Source organism: Pongo abelii, chromosome 22, assembly GCF_028885655.2.
Source record: "Pongo abelii isolate AG06213 chromosome 22, NHGRI_mPonAbe1-v2.0_pri, whole genome shotgun sequence".
In the NCBI taxonomy this organism is placed as follows: Eukaryota; Metazoa; Chordata; class Mammalia; order Primates; family Hominidae; genus Pongo; species Pongo abelii.
Window position 1 is genome coordinate 36,104,491 of NC_072007.2, and position 24,154 is coordinate 36,128,644.

The 24,154-nt window shown below is 39.1% G+C and overlaps 1 protein-coding gene across 6 annotated transcripts in view; it reads right to left on the minus strand.

Moving 5' to 3' along the window:
* The window catches only part of APP (amyloid beta precursor protein), a 282,485-nt gene that overhangs the window by 66,155 nt on the left and 192,176 nt on the right, over positions 1 to 24,154 (minus strand). For all 6 annotated transcript variants that reach the window (XM_024239221.3, XM_024239223.3, XM_024239220.3 and 3 more), the window contains 4 exon segments: positions 23,447 to 23,521; positions 22,556 to 22,714; positions 3,108 to 3,236; positions 2,065 to 2,164 (listed from right to left, as the gene is read on the minus strand). In XM_024239221.3, the coding sequence (XP_024094989.1) occupies positions 2,065 to 2,164; positions 3,108 to 3,236; positions 22,556 to 22,714; positions 23,447 to 23,521 (463 nt within the window).

A 24,154-nucleotide genomic window follows, 5' to 3' on the forward strand; every position in this document is an offset into this window, starting at 1 on the left:
GCCCTATTCTTGGGCATTTCGTAATACTCAAGATATCTGAACCACCATCTGTTCTGTGGAAGTGTGACTAATTAGTGGCTAATGTTTTCAGTAGTATAGTGCCAAATAAAAAGTTCTAATAATTTAATTATAAAGAGTCAACAATAATTGCTGGGTGAGGGTGGAATATTGGTCATCAACTTTTTAGTCCTTTGTAATGGCTTATTTCCCTATGGTCTGGTATTACCTATGCCACTTCAACTGAAATCACATGTGAAAATAGGCTTAAGATAGCTATTAAAAAAACAAACATGTTATCTAGAAGATTTTAGCTTCAGTTTATTAAGACTGATATAATAACAGTATTTTAAAGGTTCCTTACTGATGTCTATTCTGCAAGTATATCTGAAAAGTATATTCATTTGCTAAAAAAACTTGAATCAGTGAAAAATTAATTGGAAATCTCTGTTCTCAATTCATGGTGTAGACTAAAAATTCCACCTCCACTATCTTCATAAATTCTTGCTCAACACTGAGTTGCTCCTTCTGAACAAAAGTTTGGCACACTATGAAGTTGCTTTTTTTCTTTTCTTTTTTAAATAGAGAGGGGGTTTCACCATGTTGGCCAGGCTGGTTTCAAACTCCTGGCCTCATGTGATCTGCTCGCCTTGGCCTCCCAAAGTGCTGGGACACTGCAACTCCCTGACATATGAAGTTTCTTTTGCAAGTTATGTAGCTCAAAGTATAATTTCAGATTCTGTCCACTAATGTGCAGTACTGAACAGAACATCATCACCTGACACATGCCAAATATTTCACAGCAATACAAACAACATTTACAAGGCCACGTAAGTCAGGAAAGAAGCAGAATAACACTGGCATAAAAAGGAAAAAGTGACGGCCAGCTGTTCCCCTGAGCGGTATTTCAGGCACTTCAAAGTTGGACTTACTGTAATGGGTACATCCATCTACAACATCCTGGGTGCTCTGATTCCAGATGATAACCTGTATCTATTTCCAACCCAATTAACAAAGGGCAGGATTCTTTATGGGGAAGGATATGCCAGATACATACTGCTTATATGTTGGTAGACTACACACTAAATCTCCAGTATAGGTACATATGCTTATGTTGAAAGACGCACCAAGATAATCGTCATCTATGTACCTTTGTGAAGTAAGTTAAACAGTTATGGGCATTTTGGCAGCTGACAGAGACTCGTGATATTTTATTCCCTTTCCAAGAAAAACAGAAATGAGAGACCTTGAATGAAATCATTAGTCATTAGGAAAGTCATTAGGAAAACTAGGGACATAAAAGACAGTGGGCATACAAGGTCAGTTTCCTGGTTTTGATAATGGACTATAGTTATGTAAGATGTCACTGGTGAGTCATGTGGGTGATGGATGCATGGGACCTCTCTGTACTATTTTTCCAAGTTCTTGTGAGAGTATAATTATTTCAGAATATAAGTTTAACAGCCCACTATCTTTTAAGTTTAAACAATGATGTGGTTCAGAGAACACTCATGGCTTCCCCGCTCCGCCATCAAAGAGAGTTGTGACTTACTGAATATTAACAATAACCTCAAAGTCAGAAGTCACAGTTATGTGTTTTGGCTGTGCTATTTAGAATGCATGTGATACAGGCCAGTAAGTTACTCAAATTTTAAGTTTGAGCTTTTTCATTTGTAAGATGGAACAATCATGACACTCAAAAGATGAAGAATGAGTTTTTTTCCCCCATTAATTGTAAAGTACCAAAGCATCATAATTTGAGAGCCATAACAAGATTGGGCAGATTAGAAAAAAATGCTGCCATGTGTAATTCAATAACAAGTGTCCAATTATTACAAAACTATACCCTAAGTCAGGCGACATTCCTCCAGTCTTACAAGTATGGAGAGGTTAAGAACTGATTCAATTGCTAAGGCTAGAAAGCTAGTTCCATCCTGACAGTTTCATCGTAAAAGGCAACCTGTTCTATTAACTTCCATACTCCTCAAACAGATAACTCACTTCCTCAATTTTCCTCTGGGGGAAAATACATGTCCATGTGCCGCATCAAAAGAACAGCTTACTTACCAACTTCATCCTGAATCTCCTCGGCCACTGCAGGCACGTTGTAGAGCAGGGAGAGAGACTGATTCATGCGCTCGTAAATCACACGGAGGTGTGTCATAACCTGCATCAAAGGATGACAACTCCAGGTCAACAATGTCTGGGGTAGGAATGGTTATTTTTCTTTCTTTCTTTTTTTTTTTTTTTTTTTGAGACGGAGTCTCACTCTGTCGCCCAGGTTATTTTTCTTACCAAGCACTGCAGGTAGATACAAACTTCCAAAATAAAACTGACAAACACTGCTACTGTTAAAAGGTTTAACTGAAAGGGCAACTTTATTTTTCTTGTTCTCCTATTTCTGTTCTCTAACTTTTGAGCTCAGGTTTAAGACTTATCTTTAAACTTACCATTATCTTGTATGCTTATAACAGCCAATTAAAAAGGCTACCTCTGCCAACTCTGATTCCTAATACTGAGGCTCTCTAAACAGACCCTGATGCCCTAAATACATTTCTTTGCAAATTTCCCCCTAGAAAACAACGTATTTCAATTTGATTGGCTATTTCATGCTATACATATTTAACTCTTTCATTCAAGAAAATGTAAAATTTCACATTTCCTAAGGTAGATCCCAGTTTTCAGCCTTTGGTAACCGGGGAGTATAAAATACATTATTACTGGGCTTCATTTAGGCTCACATTAAATCTCAACATTGCAGTAGGTTTATGATTGCCTGCCATACTTTAGTTGAACCAGTTTTCAAGATTTTAGTTTATACAACTTTTGTTGTTCTCATTTTAGTCATTGGTTTTAATCAGTTCCTTAGCAATCAGTTAGCAGTAGACTATTAAGATTTTTACATTTCTTGTTATTTTCATAACTCAGAAAGTGCCAAACCACATATTGCTCTAAGACAAACTTTTAGAATTTACTAGAAGTTAAAGAGCTCTTGCCATAGGGAAAACACCTATAGGTGCTCGGAGAATGCCTGGGATCCTGTCACCAACCCAAGAAGCAAGAATCCTGGATTGTCAAAGCTGCAGAAGATGATTATACCCCACACTTACCTGGGACCGGATCTGAGCAGCTTTCTTGGGATCCACCATGCGCACATGCTCGAAATGCTTTAGGGTGTGCTGTCTGTCCTTCTGTTCTGCGCGGACATACTTCTTTAGCATATTGAACACGTGACGAGGCTGTGGGAGGAAAATGAAAAACTTTTTCAAGTTTGTGCAAAATACTGCTTCTTCCATTGGCGTTGGGTTAGAAGTTCCACTAATGCATCCGGTGATGTGAACGTGCTGTGAATCATCTTTTTGCAGGTCTCCCTTCTAAACATTTCTCCTACTCCTTTCTTAGTGGGTAATTACTTAGATCAGCTGCTTTTCATTTCCACAAGAGCATTTAGCATTCTCGACATATATGACTGTCCTCCTTACTCAACATTTTCGTTTTAAATAGGAGTATTCTGCTATAGAAAGAGAATAGATTTGAGGTCTGTCAGGTTAAGTTAGGTCCTTCTCTTTTCCCACCCAAGGGGCATATGTGAGACTACACTGCTATGTGTCCATTCTGAAGACCAGAGGTAATGTCACACAGAAAATCCCATCACTAGTAACATGTAATATACGAAATCAGAATGAGAAAAACAGGAAATTTAACCACTCTTTTGTAAGCCAAGGAGTAACTGAACTGTAAGAGACATTATATTTTTCTAGGAGAAAGGCCATTGTTAAACTGTATTTATTTTACTCTGAAATTTAATTAAGTTCTTTCTAAGCTATCAGATTCTAATTCTTTCAGCAACAATTATATTTTGTCTTAAGTGCTCCTATTTTCTTTCTAATTGGTTCCATTTCATTTTTATTTTAGTTTTACCTGAAAACATCCATCCTAATAAAAACTAAGGACAAAGATTCCCTGGTCTTCAACAATTTCATCACTATATGCATTCCACTATATGATTTTGTAAGATGATTTCCAAAAACACACATTTCTTCTTCATTAAAACAAACAAACAAAAAACCAGTTGTGAAAATTCATGTCAGGAATAGAATTTTGGTCATTTGGGCAAACCTAGTTATTATTAACCCATGTGTCATGAGTACCCTGAAAACCAGTTGGAAGGTACAAAATTTATTCCAGAGATGGTGTGTGTGGTGGTGGGGCGGGGGGTAATGGGGCTTTTGTTGTGTTATCCATATTCTATGGGATGTGCCTCTCCTTCCCCTTTTGCTTAGTTAACTTGGGAGCCATCTCCCTGCCATCTCAGGTGGAACGAGGTACCCTTTTTCTGTGCTCCCATGAAATACTGTGCAAAGCCCCATTAATGTACCTAACTCATTAAATTATCTATGATTCTTACTCCCCTCTTTAATGTGAGATCCATAGGGCTGCAATTGGTCTTTTTCTTTATTTGGAACCCCAATAACACAGTGCCTGACCCAGAGGGTGCTCTGTATTTGCTTGGTGAATGCCTGCCACAGAGGCCATGCTACTATACTTGAGAAAACAAATACATATACACAATAAAAATAAAACAACTTGGGCTCATCTGCCTTCTTCTTTTTTCCTAAAAGAAATGTGCTTCTCCATAATCCCCAGAAAGACAGACATCACAGCTTGCAACAGTTCTTGGCAACATATCATTACAACTCTCATCTGAACTGTGAAATCTGGTTGAATTTACAAATCAGAGGATGACCTTTTAAATCTCAGAAGAAAAGTAGTAAAAGAGGTAATGACTGATAAGCTATATCTCTATATATTGAAAAGAGGATAGGTTATACATGTGAATTAAAAAAAAGAACATTTGAAAACATCAGAGATTAAAGGCTGAGTCTTGTTGATTGTGAAGGATATCTGATATGCAGAGTTGTGTGATCAGGATCTTGCACAACCACCCTCGATGCTTGCTTGTTATTAAGCACCAAGGTCTTAGAAATCTCTCTAGTTCTGTTACCATTACACATCCAAGACTGGAGACAGAAGGGGTTGCGACTAATTGCATTTAATCATGATGTTCCTTCCTGGCCTTCATGGATGCTTTCTTAGTTGCTCTATTTCATTTTTCTCCCTTGTAAAGGATTTATTGTTTTGTGGGATGAATTTTTCTTTAAAGAGTTTAAATAAGAAAAAAAAAAAGCACTTCAATTAAAAAAGTAAGGATTGCTTTGGGAGCCTGAGGCAGGAGGATCACTTGCAGCCAGGAGTTTGAGACCAGCCTGGACAAACATTATAAGAACCTGTCTCTACAAGAAAATTTTAAAAATTAGCTAGGTGCAGTGACACATGCCTGCAGTTCCAGCTACTTGGGAAGCTTAGTCAGGAGGATTGTTTGAACCCAGGAGGTTGAGGCTGTAGTGAGCCCTGAGTGCACGACTGTACTCAAGCCTGCCAAAGAGAATAATAGCCTGTCTTTTAATTAAAAAACGGTAAGAATTGCTTTTCATCATAACTTCTTTTTTTTTCAGTTAGTCACCTACGAATGTTTTTGTAAGATACTTTGTCCTAAAAGGATTGTCACCAACAAGCAGGTGCACCAGGATGCTATGGCCCCAGGCAGGCCTTGGCATTACTACTTCAAGCTAAATTTCAATTTAGAGAAGGTGCAGGTCATTTCTGATAACCAACATCTGGATCTCCCTTTTTCTTCTCCTATCACCACAAACAGCATATGTTCCCACTAATTACTATTATTATTATTATTATTCTTTGAGATGGAATCTTGCCCTGTCTCCCAGGATGGAGTGCAGTGGCACGATCTTGGCTCACTGCAACCTCCGCCTCCTGGGTTCAAGTGTTTCTCCTGCCTCAGCCTCCTGAGTAGCTGGGACTACAGGCACGTGCCACCACGCTCAGCTAATTTTTTTATGTTTCTAGTAGAGACAGGGTTTCACCGTGTTAGCCAGGATGGTTTCCATCTCCTGACCTCGTGACCTGCCCGCCTTGGCCTCCCAAAGTGCTGGGATTACAGGTGTGAGCCACCGCGCTCGGCCAATTAATTATTCATGTTAACATACATTTAAAAATAAGCACGAAAGCCTTGACTTTTCCCGTCTATGCAATTCAGATGGCAGTATCTTTCAGATGGTATTTTCAGATTAAATGTGTTCAGTGATAGTTACCCAGAATGATGCGTAGTCCATTGCTGATACTCAATACACATTTATTTCTTTCACTCAGGCCTCATCTATAAATCATCGACCCCTTTCTTTCCTCTAAGTAATAAGAGTTCAATGTGTATTGACTGCTTCTAAATGAGACAGTATATTCAATGCTTTTTGCTGGTAACTCATCAAATCTTCATCTCAGGCCTATGACAGAGTCATAGCAGCTCTCCCTACCTTATTGGTGAGGCATGAAGCACAGAGGAGATTGTGGTTACATAGGCTACATCCCTGGCCCATGGTTACACAGCTAGTTAGTGTTAGATCGAGAATGGGTTAGTCTCACTGCCTGGCTCCAGAGCCTCCTCTCCTAATCACTTTGCGATCTGGCCCTTCAAGGAGAATCTAAAATGGACCAAGCTTAAGATAGTTCTACAGAGCAACTTACAAAGTTAAAAACAGGCCAGGCGCAGTGGCTCATGCCTGTAATCCCAGCACTTTGCGAGGCCAAGGTGGGCAGGTCACGAGGTTAGGAGTTCCAGACCAGCCTGGCCAATATGGTGAAACCCCATCTCTACTAAAAATACAAAAATTAGCCGGGCATGGTGGTGGGTGCCTGTAGTCCCAGCTACTCGGGAGGCTGAGGCAGGAGAATTGTTTGAACCCGGGAGGCAGAGGTTGCAGTGACCTGAGATTCCACCACTGCACTACAGCCTGGGCGACAGGACGAGACTCTGTCTCAAGAACAAACAAACAAACAAAAACAAAGTTAAAAACAAAGAAATAAGTGCACGGTTAGAAAAGACAGTCTGTTCCAGGAGTACTTGCCTGACTTTCTAGTTCTTATAAGTGCAGGTAATATTCTGTGGGCCATGCTAACATCAGCTCCTTTAATTGTGCAGAAGGTTCAGATTTAGCTTGTTCAGTCTCTCAATTACTGTCCTGGGTTTCTGGAGTTCCATTATTCTTTAGCTAATGCATAAAATTATTTAGCTAATTGTTAAGCTAATGTGTGGGGAGAAGAAATAGGAAGATAGGAATGTCCTCTTATCAATGTGGATAAAGGATTAGGATTACTGGAAAGTGATTCAAAGTATTAAAGTTAGGCTTTTGTGACATTCATGGTTTCTAGTGCTAAATTCATCCTTATCTTCTATTGAGATGGGTAATTAAATGGTGAATGTATTCGCATGTTTTCAATTGCTGATCTCATTTAATACTGCCATTCTCCTTCAAAATATATTCCTAACTTATCCTGAAAATCCCCAGAGTTTGATAATAATGTTCCCGGACTGAACTGAGGGTTGGGCTACTATATCTCACAGCCCAATAACGAGATGCAGATGAACTGGGAGGAAGAGAGTTTTTATTTCTGTAACCTTTTACAGGGAGACGGCCTGGAAATTAGTGCCAGATCAACTCAAAATTACAAAGTTTTCCACAGCTTATATGCCTTCTAAGCTATATGTCTATGTGTAAGTGTGCATTCATCTCAAGACATAAGTGATTAACTTCTTTTAATCCATAACTAAGGTCTGAGTTCTGAAGACCTTCCTCTGGAGTCTCAGTAAATTTACTTAATCTAAATGGGTCTAGGTGCTGGGGTGATTACTCTTATCTTGTCTCCTGCTGAATCAGGGAGGTTTGGGGAGTTCCTTCAGACTCCCAGTAAACTTGTTCGTGGAGGCCTGGAGAGTTTCTTCAGACTCCCAGTAAAACTTGTTCATTCTAAATGGGTCCTGTTAAGAATTCCTTGGTTTTGCCAGGAAAGGCCTAGGCAAAACTCTTGGTGGGCTTTTGTTACATTCCAGCCTTTGTATAAGGGCGCTGCCTTTTTTTAGCTTTTAGTATTGAACTTAAGCACTCAGTAAGTACTGAAACAGCTGTTATGGAGGCCTGCATTAGTGAGACTTGGCCTGCCACAATAACAGAGTAGCAAAGGAGGCTCTGAGGATTCCCCAGGCCTCAGCTCCTCCAGGGATAATGAGACCTGGGAAACCCCTTCACTGTTTATGTGAGCTGAGATGCACATTGTGTGCATCTACATAAACACAAGCCTTTTCTTCCTAATGCCTATTGTATAAGCAAAGCCTGGGAACATCAGATAATTCAGGAAGACCTCAGGGTAACTCCCAATAAATGAATTACAGGGTTCTGCTTCATTGATTTGGCCACCTAAACACATCTCTAGGAATCATGCTTGGAAATGAAAACAAAATCAGATTAGCTTCTTTGTCGGACAGTAGGCAAATAAATCATACCAAATAAAATGGTAGTTATCTCTATCCCTCAGAAACAAATACTATTTTTAGTTAAGAAAGAAAAAACACAGGTGTAAAAAGAAAATAATTCTTGGGGCCCCCAAATCACTAAGCTAAAGGGAAAAGTTTAGCTGGGAACTGCTTAGAGCCAATCACTCTGATTGTCTACCCTGGAGAGGCTAATCAGAAACTCAAAAGAATGCAACTGTTCATCTCACCGATCTCTGACCTAGAAGGCCCCTCCCCACTTCGAGTCTTCCTGCTTTTTGTTTCAAGCTGTCTCGCCTTTCCAGACCAAACCGATGTACTTCTTATATATATTGATTGATGCCTCATGTCTCCCTAAAATGTATAACACTAAGCTGTGTCCCAACCACCTTGGGCACATGTCATCAGGACTTCCTGAGGCCATGTCACAGGTGCATCCTCAACCTGGGCAAAATAAACTTTCTAAATTAATTGAGACCTGTCTCAGATTTGCGGGGTTCACATAGGTACAGTTCCCTATACTTTTATATTTTTGTTTAAGTTAAAAAAAAGACCTCCCTCCTTTTGATATATGATTCATGCATATTTCATTCAAATAAATAAATAATTGCCCTCACAACTTCTGGCCAAAATACACATCCTCCAGGCTTAACATTTGTTATTTCTAGAGCTATAATAATGTATCTAAGAATAACAAGGTCTCTTGAGTGTCTAGTGAGGTTTATTTTATTATGCTAGGACAAAGATGAATTTCTTAAAATTTTAATTAAAAACACAGAAACCTTCATATAGGAATGGTAGGGAAAAAGCCCCTCTGTTATCTCTATAGAAACATATTCTCTTAAAGTAATTGCTATTACTATTGTCACAATATTCATACTTAAGATGGGTTATTCATATGATCAGAAAAACATAAGAATTCAGTGGCTCACGAAAAGGATATTGATAAAGAGAGTTTAAGAAACATTTTTTTTTTTTTAACCTGCAGGCATATAATCCGGATCACGCTCACGTCTTTAAATCTTCTGTTACTAGCAATAATTTTTCTGTATATTAATACTACAGTCTGGTTATATTGGCATTAGATGGCTAATCTTATTATTAAAATATATGGCAAAGAACAGAGGAAGAGATCTGTCCCAGGAGGACTAATTATACCAAATCCTATTTATTGTCACTACTATTTCTGAAACAGTGTTTAAGCTCATAATTACGTGCTGTCTGTTTGCAACTGATGTGACACTTTTTAATTTGTACTAAACTCACCTCACAATCACACTGCCTTTAAAAAAATCATTCAAAATAATTTATTAAAGGATTAAGAATAGGCACTACCAAAATGGCTTAGACATCATTTACAGCAAGAGGAAAGAGAAACATAAGATTTACATTTTAGAACATTACTCCTTTTCCTCTCTGGAAACAAGAGTGTAATGTATTTCTACCTCTAGGCACAGTTCCTTCCACAATTTGGTTGCTAATAAATGTTTATTAATTAAATTAATGAGTAACTTACAGCTAGATACAATTTCAGAAATAGGCCCAGTAGTGCAGAATATCCTTCATAGTCTTCAAGCAGAAAACAAACACCTCTCTACTCAGAATAGTGGCCTTCCTAATTTTCACAGAAATATTGATATTAATAAACCTACTTGATTTATCTATATAGTGTGCTTGGGTACTTTAGAAAGTAGTTTTAACTGGGAACTCTTCCCAGAAAATATTTAATGGACTTCATAGCATGTACAAACTCGTCTCAAAAAGAAGATTCGTTTCATTAATTTCAAAAGATCTCACATATTGAGTTCTTATAGTTTGATGTCAAATTGATGTAGGTAATATTGAAGAAAATTTAATGGCCTTTCCTGATAAAAGCTAACACATTTTTGGAGATGGAGTCTCACTCACTCTGTCACACAGGCTGGAGCGCAGTGGTGCACCTCCACCTCAGCCCACTGCAATCTCCACCTCCTGGGTTCAAGCAATTCTCTTGCCCCAGCCTCCTGAGTAGCTGGGATTACAGGCGTGCACCCTCACACCGACCTAATTTTTGTATTTTTAGTAGAGATAGGGTTTCACTATGTTGGCTAGGCTGGTCTCAAACTCTTGACCTCAGGTGATCCACCTGCCTCGGCCTCCCAAAGTGCTGGGATTACAGGCGTGAGCCACCGCCCCCGGCGCTAGTACATTTTTTACTGATTTCCCCATTTCTTAAGACGTATTTACTTTTTCATTTTTCTTTTACACGATTTCTCTAATTTGGTGTTGCCGGGACTTGGGAAAAGTCTCATACATTTGACTAATGGCAGGATGACTCAATGCCAGTCACATCTGAATATGTAGCTTATTACTTGACAGTTCATGTGGGAAGTGTATTAAAACTATTAGGTCCTATTGTCCCACTCCATAGCTTTATGCTTGATCTAGAAATCTGGCATCTTATCATAACAGACACTTGTGCCTTAAACCCGTTTCTTAGGGAAGGCAGTGAACTGTCAAGAGCCGTTAAAAGCCCTGGGCATAATCCTGCCAAGAAGGAAGTAAATGACTCACTGTACAGGAGTCACCCCAACCTTTCCAGGTCACAGAAAACCCTCTCCTGGAGCATTAAATTGCACCCTGGTGGTTTCCAAAACTGAACAAAGCAATTCTCTCCTGCTTTCATAAATAGGTTCAGAACTATTATTTTCACAGTTTTACACCTTGGATTTCAAGAAATCTTGAGCATATAAAATGTAGAAAATTTCCGTGTGCAGGTTTAAAAATCACACTTTAGAGAGTTAAGTCTCTCTGTGCTTGAGATGATCTTAGTTAAACGTAACATTTGGGGAAATTGCCACGGGAATCTCTGAATCACAACCTTTATTATCTTTAATGCCAGGAGTTGAGCTAAATTTTTAAAGTCTACTGCAAAATGTATCTACCTTCCTTTCTTCAGAAAGGCAAACAAATGATCTTTGTAGTTTGAGGTGAGTATAAAAGGGCAAATGATAATCCCATGCCAAGTTGGACACAGAAGTCTTGAATGAAGCAATGGAGAAAATGGCAGTAGATTCTCACACTCTCCCCCTTTGGTGTTTCTTAAGTTTTAACAATATGGATGCATTAGATGGAAGGATATTGAACAACTAATCTCTATTAATCCATTTAGTTCATAAGGCCAGAGCAAAACTTTTGTTTATGGCCAAGGAGTTATCCCAGTGTTCCTTCCCAGGGTATCCGGTTTGCTGATGCGGCTCTGATTTTGTACTGAACATGACGCAGGAGCATCTAGGAGTCATCTATCATCTGTTCTCTCTTTCTCGTGGAAGCAGATCACTTCCTCATAGGGACGTGTCACCAAAGCCTCCATGTACTTCCCCTAACAATCTTTCTCCTCTTAGGGAGGAAGACATCTTCCTACTTCACAATTTTGTCTCAACTTTCAATGAATCCTTTTGCTTTTCTAATTATGGCTAACAAAAGCTAGAACAACAGCAATTGCAGAAAGAGGAGAAAAATTAACTCAAATTTGCAAATGGAGTAGGAGGAATCCCTTTATTAAATCACTTGCTCCTAGTTACAGGTTATAAAGATGGCAAACCTGGGAAGTAAAAACAGGAGTTTATATTATAAAAGGTAGAAAATAGGAGTGGTTTTAATTCTCTCATCACTTAGTGACCTTTTTTCTTTTCTTTTTTTTTTCTTTCTGAGATGGAGTTTCACTCTTGTTATACAGGCTGGAGTACAATGGGGTGATCTCTCCTCACCGCAACCCTAGTTCAAGTGATTCTCCTGCCTCAGCCTCTCGAGTAGCTGGGATTACAGGCATGTGCCACCACGCCCAGCTAATTTTGTATTTTTAGTAGAGACAGGGTTTCTCCATGTTGGTCAGGCTGGTCTCGAACTCCTGACCTCAGGTGATAAGCCCACCTTGGCCTCCCAAAGTGCTGGGATTACAGGTGTGAGCTACCGTGCCTGGCTGACCTTTTTTCAAATCCGGTAGGTTTCATAAATTTTTTCCAGGGATTTTGCTAGTTCTCAGAAATAATTTATTTTGGTTGTACAGACCACAGCCATAAATTAGTGAAGGCAGCATTAGAACTGAAATTTAGCACCCAACACAACCCCATGATTCATGCTTTCAGACAAACTCAGCACAGAATGGATAAAGAGCTAAGATCTTCTGACCTGGGAGTACAGAAAGGACAGAAAATGTTTGGACTTGTATGTCTTCGAGCTTTGTTTAGTCAGTGAAACATGTGTAAGTCCTTAAGGATGAACAGAATTATTAATACAACCCAGAAGGCAAAGCGCACAGTGTTGCTGAAATCATAAACAAAAGATATTTTCAACTAACTTGGACCCTTGCAAAGATTTGTCAAATGGTCTGATCATCCAAAAAATGCCAACTGTGACATATTCTTGACTTTTTAAGAGAGATTTACAGCAATTTGCTTTTATTTTGCATATTCATACTTGGACTATGGCAGTCCTGCTTCATAACCTCTAACTGGTTAGCCTATTCAAAGAAAAGTACATTTGCATTTCTTTTAATTTTACCCTCTCCTCTTCCCACACCTAGGCAGTGTTATGACCTATTAGAAATTCTGAGTTTTTTGTTGATTTTAAAACATTTATATAAGGAAACTCAAGGTGATGATACTTAAAATCCAAACATCACCTAGCATCTTTAAACTGGTATCCATGGTCAACCTTCACAAAATGAATGAACCCCTTAAAGCTTATGCGAGATTGTGTTTGTGTGTGTATGCGTACATGTTTCCAGGGTGAGGATTCTTTGCTGCCCATCTGTTCTCTATCAATCATACCAGGCAGGTGAATAACTACTGGATCTTTAAATAATGTGCTATTTGTCTACAAAAACTAAATATTTATATTTTCATAATACATTTTCGTTCTCAAAGATAAAATGAACATATATATTAACACTAAAATATGTATGTTTGCTGGAAGAAAGCAGAGCGTAAAACCATATGGTGCTATGGGTTTTAATAGCATCCTATGAAGACCTATTTGCATTCTGAAGGCAGTGACTGAGCGGGGCTCCACTGTGGAGGGAATCTGGGTGATGAATATGGCCTCAGTGGCAAAAGACAGCTTTTAAGCTAATGCCTTTCCAACATACTTCTTAATGTTCTATGTAACTTAATTAAAACCAGAAACCACTAGTATCTCTTGTTACATACTTCCCATTTGTATGTAGCAAGATTTTATTGAACTTGGTAAACATTCAGAAGGTAGGGAAGTAATAGTACTGCGTGGCTTTACTGAAAGAGCATGTATACCATTCAGCATAGTTTATAAGATTTTGTTCAATAAATGCTAATTATCCCATTTTCCTTCCCATCCACTATCTGTTACTGGGTTTGCCTTTAGAAGTGCTCAAGCTAATGAGTACCCCTTTGCTCACCAATGTATACAGAACTCAACTAAAAATAAATGAATGGTGAACAAATAATAAATATGTAAGTATAGAGCAATTATTTACTTTTCTGAAAGATGATTTTTTTGGCCTGGCAGTCTTTTAACTTTTAATTCCATTCTGATTAGCTTTATAAAATTTTGATTAAATTCAAAACCTGCTGGTGGAATGCCTTAAACATTATAATATTCATCTGTCCACATACCAAGAACTCAGCAAATAATTTTTAACTTATTTATTATCAGTTACATTGAGGTACATATGTCCCATATTTGCTTTGGAGATATATGCTATATACTTATATTTTATAAGATAATTTCTTTTGCAACGAAAAGTGATGGGTAGAAATAATTGGTTTGTTGGGTGAAGGGCAACTAGCAGTATCATATAAAAGCTCAAGTTTAGCACCGCAATTTCTTTTGTCCTTTAGAAAAGAAAGTTACACCAACACCCACACTGGTTAAAGTTTGGTTTAGTAGCAATCCACATCATATAATGGCGAAAAATTTACTTATGAGGTGGTTTAAACCTTCTTATGCCATCATCTGTTTACCTGTGACAAACCTCCCATTAATTTCTACCCTTGTTATCTCCAATGACTGCCGTTTCTTGTTGAACATTTATTGCTCTACTGCTGGAATTTACCGAATAGCTGTGAGCAAAATCTCAACTTAGTGATGAAACCGTGCTCTTTAATGAAGTCTCACAAAATTCATGTTCTATCAAAGAATTCTGTGAAGAAGTTTCCAGAGATCTCAGCAAAATTTAACGTGTGGCTGAACCATTCAAAAATGAGAAATCAAAGGATGCCGATGCTATAGAAACTGCCAACATTTTTTTTTTTTGCTCAATTAAACTGATAGCCTGAATGTGAAGCAGCAGATAGAAGCATGAAATGAATTTTAGTATGGATAAGATGGCTTCAATCGTAAGACACTGAGAAAATCAAAACAACACAACTGGGATAGATAAACAGATGTACAGGAAAATGTTTCCTAATGCTCACTTCCCTTTAGAAAACGCAAAAGTTGTTGAAGTCAGAATAATAATCATGATAACTGTCTAATGAAAGATTTAGACTAAGTATCTGTAAAAACACCAAAAATCTCAGAATTACAAAGAAAGGTTTGGCTGTGTATCCCTTATCTTTAAAACAGTTCAAGTCTTATGAATTAGGGGGTGCTAAGGTTTTCCAGACCTAGGCCTACAATAGAAAGTTGATTTAAATAAAAAATCCCTATCTAGCATTTGGTTTAACTGCATAGGATCACATTAAGTCTAATTTCTCTTCAACAGTCAGGACATATCATCATCTTCTGTCTATGAAGGATAAGTAGAATGCTGAGAGTTACAAGAGGAAAGGCTCAGACAGCATTTCGTTCCTGTTTCATGAAGCTATGAATAGCTTGAGTACGAGCCCTGACAAAGTAAAAAGCAGGAAGTGCATGACTAGAGGGCAGGTTAAGAAATGATGAATGCTTAGCTTTAAGTATTTAATCTGGTAGCTTGCAGGCCTCCAAAGGTGGTAGAAGTTAACCACGTGTGCTGCAACTCTGGAGAGGCATTTAATTCTTCCAGGGGGAAAAAGTGCTAAGTCCTTGATTTTCCAAAGAAAGTCTTAGGAAAGTAAAAAGGTTAAGGGGTTGGTGCTTAGAAGAGTCACTAGCCTTCAACAGAGTAAGAGTTTTTTCCGAGTGTAAAGACACAGCTCTGCTCAGCTTTTTTTTCCCATGGGGAAAACAACTGCTTTAATAATTGTAATATTTCAAGTATTTATCTCATTTTTTAACTTTTAAGTTTGGAACAGGGTCTTGCTTTGCTGTCCAGGCTGGAGTGCAGTGGCACCATCACAGATCACTGCAGCCTTGACTTCCCCAGCTCACGCTCCCACCTCAGCCTCCAGAGTAGCTGCGACTACAGGCGCGCAGCATCATGCCTGGCTAATTAAAAAAATCTTTTTTTTCTTTTTTTTTTTTTTTCTTTTTGTAGAGATAGGGCCTTTCTATGTTGCCTAGGGTGGTCTCAAATTCCTGGGCTCAAGGGATCCTCCCACCTCAGCCTCCCAAAGTGCTGGGATTACAGCTGTGAGCCACCACATCTAGCCCGAAGTATTTATTTTAAATACATGTGCATATGTATGTATGACTCTAAATATGAGTCAAAGAATGCATTTTTAGGTTGACCATTCAGTGTATTTGCCTATAGGTACATAATTAAATCAGAAATTTGAAACATACAGTATACTCAGACACAGGGACTCACGAAATGAAATTCATTAGTAGAACAAGGAATTGTAGCTACACAAAAACAACATCTCATAACACTTCCACGTTTAGATTTAAAAACTGAGTAAAAGTATGATTTAAATCTGAGCTTCAAAGAGACCGAAAACAATCCACATTGTTTTGGAATCCCATGTTTGCAAAGTCTGAGAATATACAGCAGAATTTGTTAAGGGTTAGAAAGGTAATTATGCTAAGTGGTAACATCTATAGAATCTATAGAAACGACACTTTTGATTTACTTATATTCAAATAACATTTACTGAATACAGTTGTCTGCGTTTTCCACTCACGGTGGTTAAGTATGAAAGGAGATCTCAGAAATATTTATATATGACTCCTATTACAAGATGTGACCTTTTTCAGACAACCACCAGTAAGCTCTGGATTTATGTCTTCAAGAGGAAGGTATAAAAGTCCCCAAGAAGGCATTTAATTACGCCTGTAATCTCAGCACTTTTGGAGGCCGAGGCGGGCGGATCATGAGGTCAGGAGATCGAGACCAACCTGGCTAACACGGTGAAACCCCGTCTCTACTAAAAATACAAAAAAAAAAAAAAACAAAAAACCAGCCAGGCGTGGTGGCGGGCGCCTGTAGTCCCAGCTACTCGAGAGGCTGAGGCTGGAGAATGGTGTGAACCCAGAAGGCGGAGCTTGCAGTGAGCCAAGATCGCGCCACTGCACTCCAGCCTGGGCAACAGAGCAAGACTCTGTCTCAAAAATAAAGAAGGAAAGAAAGAAAGAAGGGATTTACAATTATCTTGTACCTGCCAAAGTGCAGACCTAAGTGCCAGGTCAAGCCATATAACATTAAAACTTAAATGAACACCTAAAGATGGTAACTTAACAAAAATGGCAAGTAATGTCCACTAGACTCCAGGCCTGTGACCACCCAGCCACATTTTATTACCAAGGAAAGATTTAAAGGTGAGTCATGGTGGCTCATGCCTGTAATATCAGCACTCTAAAAAGCTGAGGTGAAAGGATCGCTTGAGGCCAGAAGTTCAAGACTAGCCTGGGTAACACAGCGAGACCCTGTCTTTACAAAAATTTTAAAAAAATTAGCCACACATGGTGGAGCTTCTGTAGACCCAACTCTCATGAGGCTGAGGCAAAAGGATTGCTTGAGCCCAGGAGGTTGGGGCTGCAGTGAGCTATGACTGGACCACTGCATGCCAGCCTGGGTGAAAGAGCAAGACCAAGAAAAGAAAAGAGGGGAGGGGAGGGGAGGGGAGGGGAGGGGAGGGGAAGGGAGAGGAGAGGAGAGGAGAGGAGAGGATGGGGAGGGGAGGGGAGGGGAGAGGAGAGGAGAGGAGAGGAGGAGAGGAGAGGAGAGGAGAGGAGGAGAGGAGAGGAAAGGAAAGGGAAAGGAAAGGAAAGAAAGAAGGAGGAAGGGAGGGAAGGAAGGAAGGAGACAGAGAGAGAGAAAGAGAGAGAGAGAAATAAATAAATAAATAAATAAATAAATAAATCCGAGGTAAGAATTTAACAGGAATCCTTAGATCAATCAACAACAGTGATCTGATTTTTGACGGTAAAATATTTCTTTCTAATCCAGTTTTTAATTTTTTTTCAAATGAACATGTTGTCTAATTCCATATGAAGCGACACAGAGGCCCACAATAAGCACGATTACAACCACTCTAAAATTACCCCCTTTGATAAAAGATGACACTTTGGCAAACATTCTTGCCACTGCCTTTCCTGTGACGGCTGATGAGACTAAACTGAGAGTTTAAATGTACATTTGTTAAAGCCTCCATTCAATCCTCATCTTATTTTTAGTCCCATCAATGTCCATTTAGCAAAGATCTTACTTCAGAGATTGGACTTTCAGCTGGAATGCTTCACAAGTGTCTGCTATGAAGATTCTGATCTCAGCACCCACCACCCTAGCCTGCTCTGGCAAATGATCACACGGCTCCTCTCCTGAAAGCGTGTTCTCCAAAAAAGAGAGGAACCAAGGAACTTTTGTTCTGCAGAGATATAAAAAAAAAATTTCCTGACAAGTGCCTTGCTAAGATAGAGAATTTTGGCAAATAGAAAATGAAAACGCTAATATGAATATTCTTTTTCAAAAGCTCTTTGTTCAGAGACGAAGCTTGTTCTAGTGAGAAGGCACCGCAGTGACTCGTGGCTCTACCCTGTCCCTTCCCAGCAGTGTCACCCTGAACCAGCCACTCCATCTCCCGAGGTTGCAGTGATATCATCAGTAGAACAGGGTCAATAGTATCTTACGTCTTGGAAGAATGCCACGAGCTCTTTAATGGCTCCTCATGGCTTTCTGTGCACTGTAACTTTATCCATAGAAAGAAAAACCAAATGGTGAGGAAAATCGGTGTAAATGGGTGACTTTCCGGTTAAGTTGCATAAAATGCACAAACAATTCCAGCCAAGATTGAGTGAGAAGAACTGGATTCACCCTCCTGTCTGAACCACCAATAACTGGACAATATATTCATATATAAACAGCGTTTCTTTTTTTTTTTTTGAGATGGAGTCTTGCTCTGTCACCACACTGGAGTGCAGTGGCACAATCTCGGCTCACTGCAACCTCTGCCTCCCGGGTTCAAGCGATTCTCCTGCCTCAGCCTCCTGAGTAGCTGGGACTACAGGCGTGCGCCACCATGCCCGACTAATTTTTTGTATTTTTAGTAGAGACGGGGTTTCACCATGTTGGCCAGGATGGTCTTGATCTCTTGACCTTGTGATCTGCCCGCCTCGGCCTCCCAAAGTGCTGGGATTATAGGCGTGAGCCACCGCACCCGGCATAAACAACGTTTCTGCAAGATATCAGACATCAGGTGAAGGACACTGATTCCTGAAAAGGGGAAACAAATGAGGACTTACGGCTGCCAAACTAATGGCCCTGAATTTCCAGGTCATGGCTTCAGGTGGGGAAAACCACACAGAGCCTAGAGGACTCGTGGAGTGGAGGACATGAAGTGTGTGGAGAGACCAATGTAGTTGGAATTCACAGGACAGGGTATTGCTGAGGAGAGAGTTGCTCCAAAAGAGAATCCAGAGATGTGCAGAGTAAGCCTTGAGAATATAGCTGAGTAATGATGGGTACATGTATGTGAAAGAAACTGAGGCCAGGGGGAAAATCACCAAAAAGAATTAGCATTAACAGTACTTGGTGTTCACACAGGGACAGGAATAATGCTTCTTCCCACGAGTCAGGTGAGAAAACAACATTCATGGTAGATGACTGAGAAGGGTCTTGCCTCACTAGTAAGGAATAACTAGCCCTAGGCTGATAACTGCTCCTATCCCACCTAACAAATCTAAAAATGCAAAGCTCAAAAGGATCAAACTGTTTCCAAGTAACTCAACTACATGACAGAAAAAAGCTCAAGAATATTACAAAAACACCTAGCATTCAACAAGTTTAAATTCAGTGTCTGACATTTAATAAAAAATTATGAGGCATAAAATGATACAGGGTAATGCCACACGTAATAATAAGCAATCAAAATTGATTCAAAGTTGACAGAGATGTTAGAATTAGCAAACATGGATATTTAAACAGTTTTCATATAATAACTGTATTCCGTAGGTTCAAAAGTTAAGTAAAGATACAGACGATATTATGGGTGTTGGGGGTAGCCCAGGTTAAATTTCTATATATGACAACTACAGTATGTGAGGTGATAAGATGAAAAATGGCCAGATGGAATTAAGGGCAGATTGAACAATACCATGGCATATCAAAATTAAATTGTTAAAAACCAGTGATATAGAGAAAACTGTAAAAACAGGAAAAAAAAAGACATGTTATTTATAGAGAAATAAAGATAAAGACATCAACACAAATAAGAGAGCAGAGTATCATCTTTCAAGCAGTGAAAGAAAAAACCTCAACCCAGTATTTTATACCCAGCAAAAATATTTTTCAAAACCAAAAGTATAAAAAAGACGTTTTCTGTCAAAGCCAAACAAAAGATTTCATCACCAACTTATATGCACTCAAACTTTTTTTTTTTTTTTAAGAGACAGGGATGCCCTTTGTCACCCAGATGGGAGTGCAGTCATGCAATCATAGCTCACTGCAGTCTCGAACCCCTGGGTTCAAGTGCTCTTCCTATCTCAACCTCCTGAGTTGCTGCGATTGCAGGTACAAGCCACCAAGCCCAGTCTCTAAGACATTTTAAAGGAAATCTTTCGGGCAGAAGGAAAATGATACCAGCTGGATCTGCGCAAAGAATTTACAGCACCCAAAATGGTGACTTCATAGGTAAACATGTTTTTTTTTTTTTTTTGAATTTACAACTCATTAAAAAATAACTGTTTAAAGAAAAACATCAACAATGTAGTAAGGAAAAAGTATGACAACAACTGCTTCCAGAGAGAGAGAGGAAAAATGGAAGTACTTTTTGTAAGGTACTATCTGTGAAGTGGTATAATATCACTTGAACTGACATAATATCATCGTGACAAGTTTAGAATGTCTTCTATAAGCCTAAAGCAACCAGTAAAATAACAAACTAGTTATAACTTACAAACCCACAAAGTAGATAAACCAGTAAAATAACAAACTAGTTGTAACTTACAAACCAACAAAAGAGATAAAATAGAATCACAAAACATTTCTAATTAATCCAAAAAAAAAGAGGAAAAAAGAAAAACAAGGAACAGACTGGACAAATAGCAAACAAATATCAAGATGACAGATTCAGTCACAACCATATCCATAACCTCATTCAGTGTACATGGTCTTCCCAATCCAAAGGAAAACACAAGACCCAATTATATGCTGCCTACAAAAAATACACTTCAAATATAAAAACAAATAAGTTCAATAAGAGTACAAGGATGGAAAAATGCACCACATTAATATTAATCAAAAGAAAGCTGGAATAGCTTTATTAATATTAAAGTAGATTTTGGAGCAAAACATTACAAAGGATAAAAAGATCATTTCATAAGAAGGGGCTCAAAGAGGGCCTAACAGCCTGGAACATTTACACACCTAAAAACACAGCCTCAAACTATACAAAATAAAAACTGATAGCACTGTTTAGAAAAATGGCCCGGTCCACAATCACAGGCAGAGCTTTCAATATCCCTCGCTCAATGACAAACAGAAAGAACAAGTGGCTGGGCATGGTGGTTCACGCCTGTAATCCCAGCACTTTGGGAGGCCGAGGCGGGTGGATCACCTGAGGTCAGGAGTTCGAGACCAGCCTGGCCAACATGTTGAAACCCTGTCGCTACTAAAACACAAAAATTAGCTGGGTGTGGTGGCACACCTGTAATCCTAGGTACTTGGGAGGCTGAGGCATGAGAATTGCTTGAACCCAGGAGACAGAAGTTGCAGTGAGCCGAGATTGCACTACTGCACTCCAGCCTGGGTGACAGAGCGAGACTCCATCTCATTAAAAAAAAAAAAAAAAAAGAACAAGCGGACATAAATTACACACTCATGCTCAGAAAGTTCCTTCACTCAACAAGCCTTTCTGGGGCAATGATCACTGAAAACCATGAATAAGTCTCATCATTGCTAATGTCATGACTAACAAATGCTTCCCCACAGAGAATATGGCCACTGCTCTGAGACGGAAATTTGAGTTCTAATTCCTTCTGGTCCACTAAAAATTCTTACAACTCAGCCAAATCTCAACTTTCCTTGACCTCAGTTATATTATTATACTTACATGATGAGGGGGCTGGGCAAGGTTACTTCTAAAATCCTTTGCTATGGTCTGAATGTTTGTGTCTCTCCCACCCGCAATTCATATGTTGAAACCTAAGTCACAACGTGATGCTATCTGAGGGTGAAACCTTTGGGAGACAATTAGGCATGAGGGCAGAGCCTTCAAGATTGACATTAGTACCCTTATAAAAGAGGCCCCAGAGAGCTCTCTTGCCCATTTCACCATATAAGGATACAGCAAAATACAAACAAAAACAAAAATAAAATAAATAAAAGATAAAAAAAAATTTAAGTTCTATGAACCAGGAAGCAAGCTTTCACCAGACAACCAAGACTGCTGATGACTTGAACTTGGACTTCTCAGCCTCTGCAACTGTGAGAAATAAACTGCTGCTGCTGCTAAGATACCCAGTCTATGGTATTCTGTTACAGCAGCCTGAAGGGACTGGAAGACATCCTTCCAGCTTTTGTGTTCGAACTTGAACGATGCCATCAATTGTCACCACCTCAAGAATATTAAATCAAGTCAGGGCTTGCACTGTGAGTCCCTGGGAGTCCTGTCTGGCTGCTCTGTGGAGAAGTGTGAGTGCCTGCTGTGCAGAGATGACCCTGTGGAGGCAGCTGCCCTGTGACTCTTTGGCCTTCAAGATGGAATGGACAGGGGTTGAATCTCTGAATAACAGTGCTCAAGGCATTTCTCCTCATTCTTTTTGTATGGCTTCCAGTTTCCAGTGCCCCACCCTTACTGTCTGTGCTGTGACCTGAAGCGCGAACTCGGCTGCAGCGAGACCTACCCGAGGAGGAACAGCCTGCAGAGCGGTGATGTAGTTCTCCAGGGCCAGGCGGCGGCGGTCATTGAGCATGGCTTCCACTCTGGCCATGTGTGTCTCCACCAGCTGCTGTCTCTCGTTGGCTGCTTCCTGTTCCAAAGATTCCACTTTCTCCTGGAAATGCTGCCATCATAAACACATATGTCCATGGGGACTGAACAAGTAGGATGAAGCAGCAATTTCAAGTCTTCTAAAAAAGACATCCTATTCCATTTTCTTCTAGTGCTAAAAAGTATCCTAAAGACTGCACAGTCATTCCAACATTTTGACTAATTCTGCATGTTTTATAGCTGACTTCACTTTCTTGCACTCTCCAACCCTCATCAAACCTACTTTCTCATTGAAAATCAGTATTTCATAGGCTCTCTGAAGACTGATTTGACTAATAATAACTTTGGATAAATACATGCACTCTTGAAACTCTTATATTACATATTAACAAAAAATACCTCTCTTACTAAAAGTACCTCAAGTAATTGACCATAATAAACTGTTGGTTTACTTAAGGTAATTTTGAGACTGGTTTCCGTCAAAAATTCAAATTCTCATAATTTTTGCTGGAGGGAGAAGCAGCAGAAGATTGTGGTGACTGAAAGGATGTATTATTAATAAAAAGTAGACTGCAAGTTACAATGTGAGTTTTATGGCAATGAATTATAACTTGAAATAATTGGGAGCAAATATAAGGCAGGATTTAAACAACTCAATTACTAGACAATGATTAAGAACAGTTGAAGTTCACGGGACTATGAACAATCACAGCTGAGGTGCTGGCAGATGCAGGTAAACCTGCAGACACTCATTAAACAGACTGCTGGCATGTGATGTTCGGGAGGCAACGGGTTCAGGTTTTACCTGGATAACTGCCTTCTTATCAGCTTTAGGCAAGTTCTTTGCTTGACGTTCTGCCTCTTCCCATTCTCTCATGACCTATAAATCAAGAAAACATTTGAATTTAAAATCATCAGTTCATCCTTTGAATACAGACTTAATAGGATGGATGATTATGTTTTTCTTCTATTTTTGTCATTTTAGATATTTAAAAAAATGTATTCATACCCATTCCTATCTGAATAATATTTGACCTCCCACTAGGATATAAATAATTAATCACAGCAGTATATTAAACATAAATGTTCACATTTATTGCAGGAATATAGCCTTTTGAGTCAAGGTTGGTCTTATTCCCCCCTGAGAACTGAGTGACATTTTATTTGATGTGAACAAACACCAAGTATTCATAGAGGGCATACACTAACTGAACAAGGTCTTCCAATATTAAACTGAACACATAAATTTTACTCTTATGAAAGCAACTGAAACCATTTTAAACTGTACATTTTGACTTTCAAGAAAATATGACATTTTATGTGTGTGTGTGTGTCACGAATACAATGCCAAAAAGCAGTACATAATGGGGGAAGAAAAAGAAGACTTCTGTTGTCTAATATCTTAAGACCTATCCCCCTTTAAAGAACTGATGCGGAATTAAGGCCCTTTGAGCTTGCCAACCTAAGTCATGAACAGCAAGGATTACTCTAAGTCCTTCCAAAAACTCCAAGA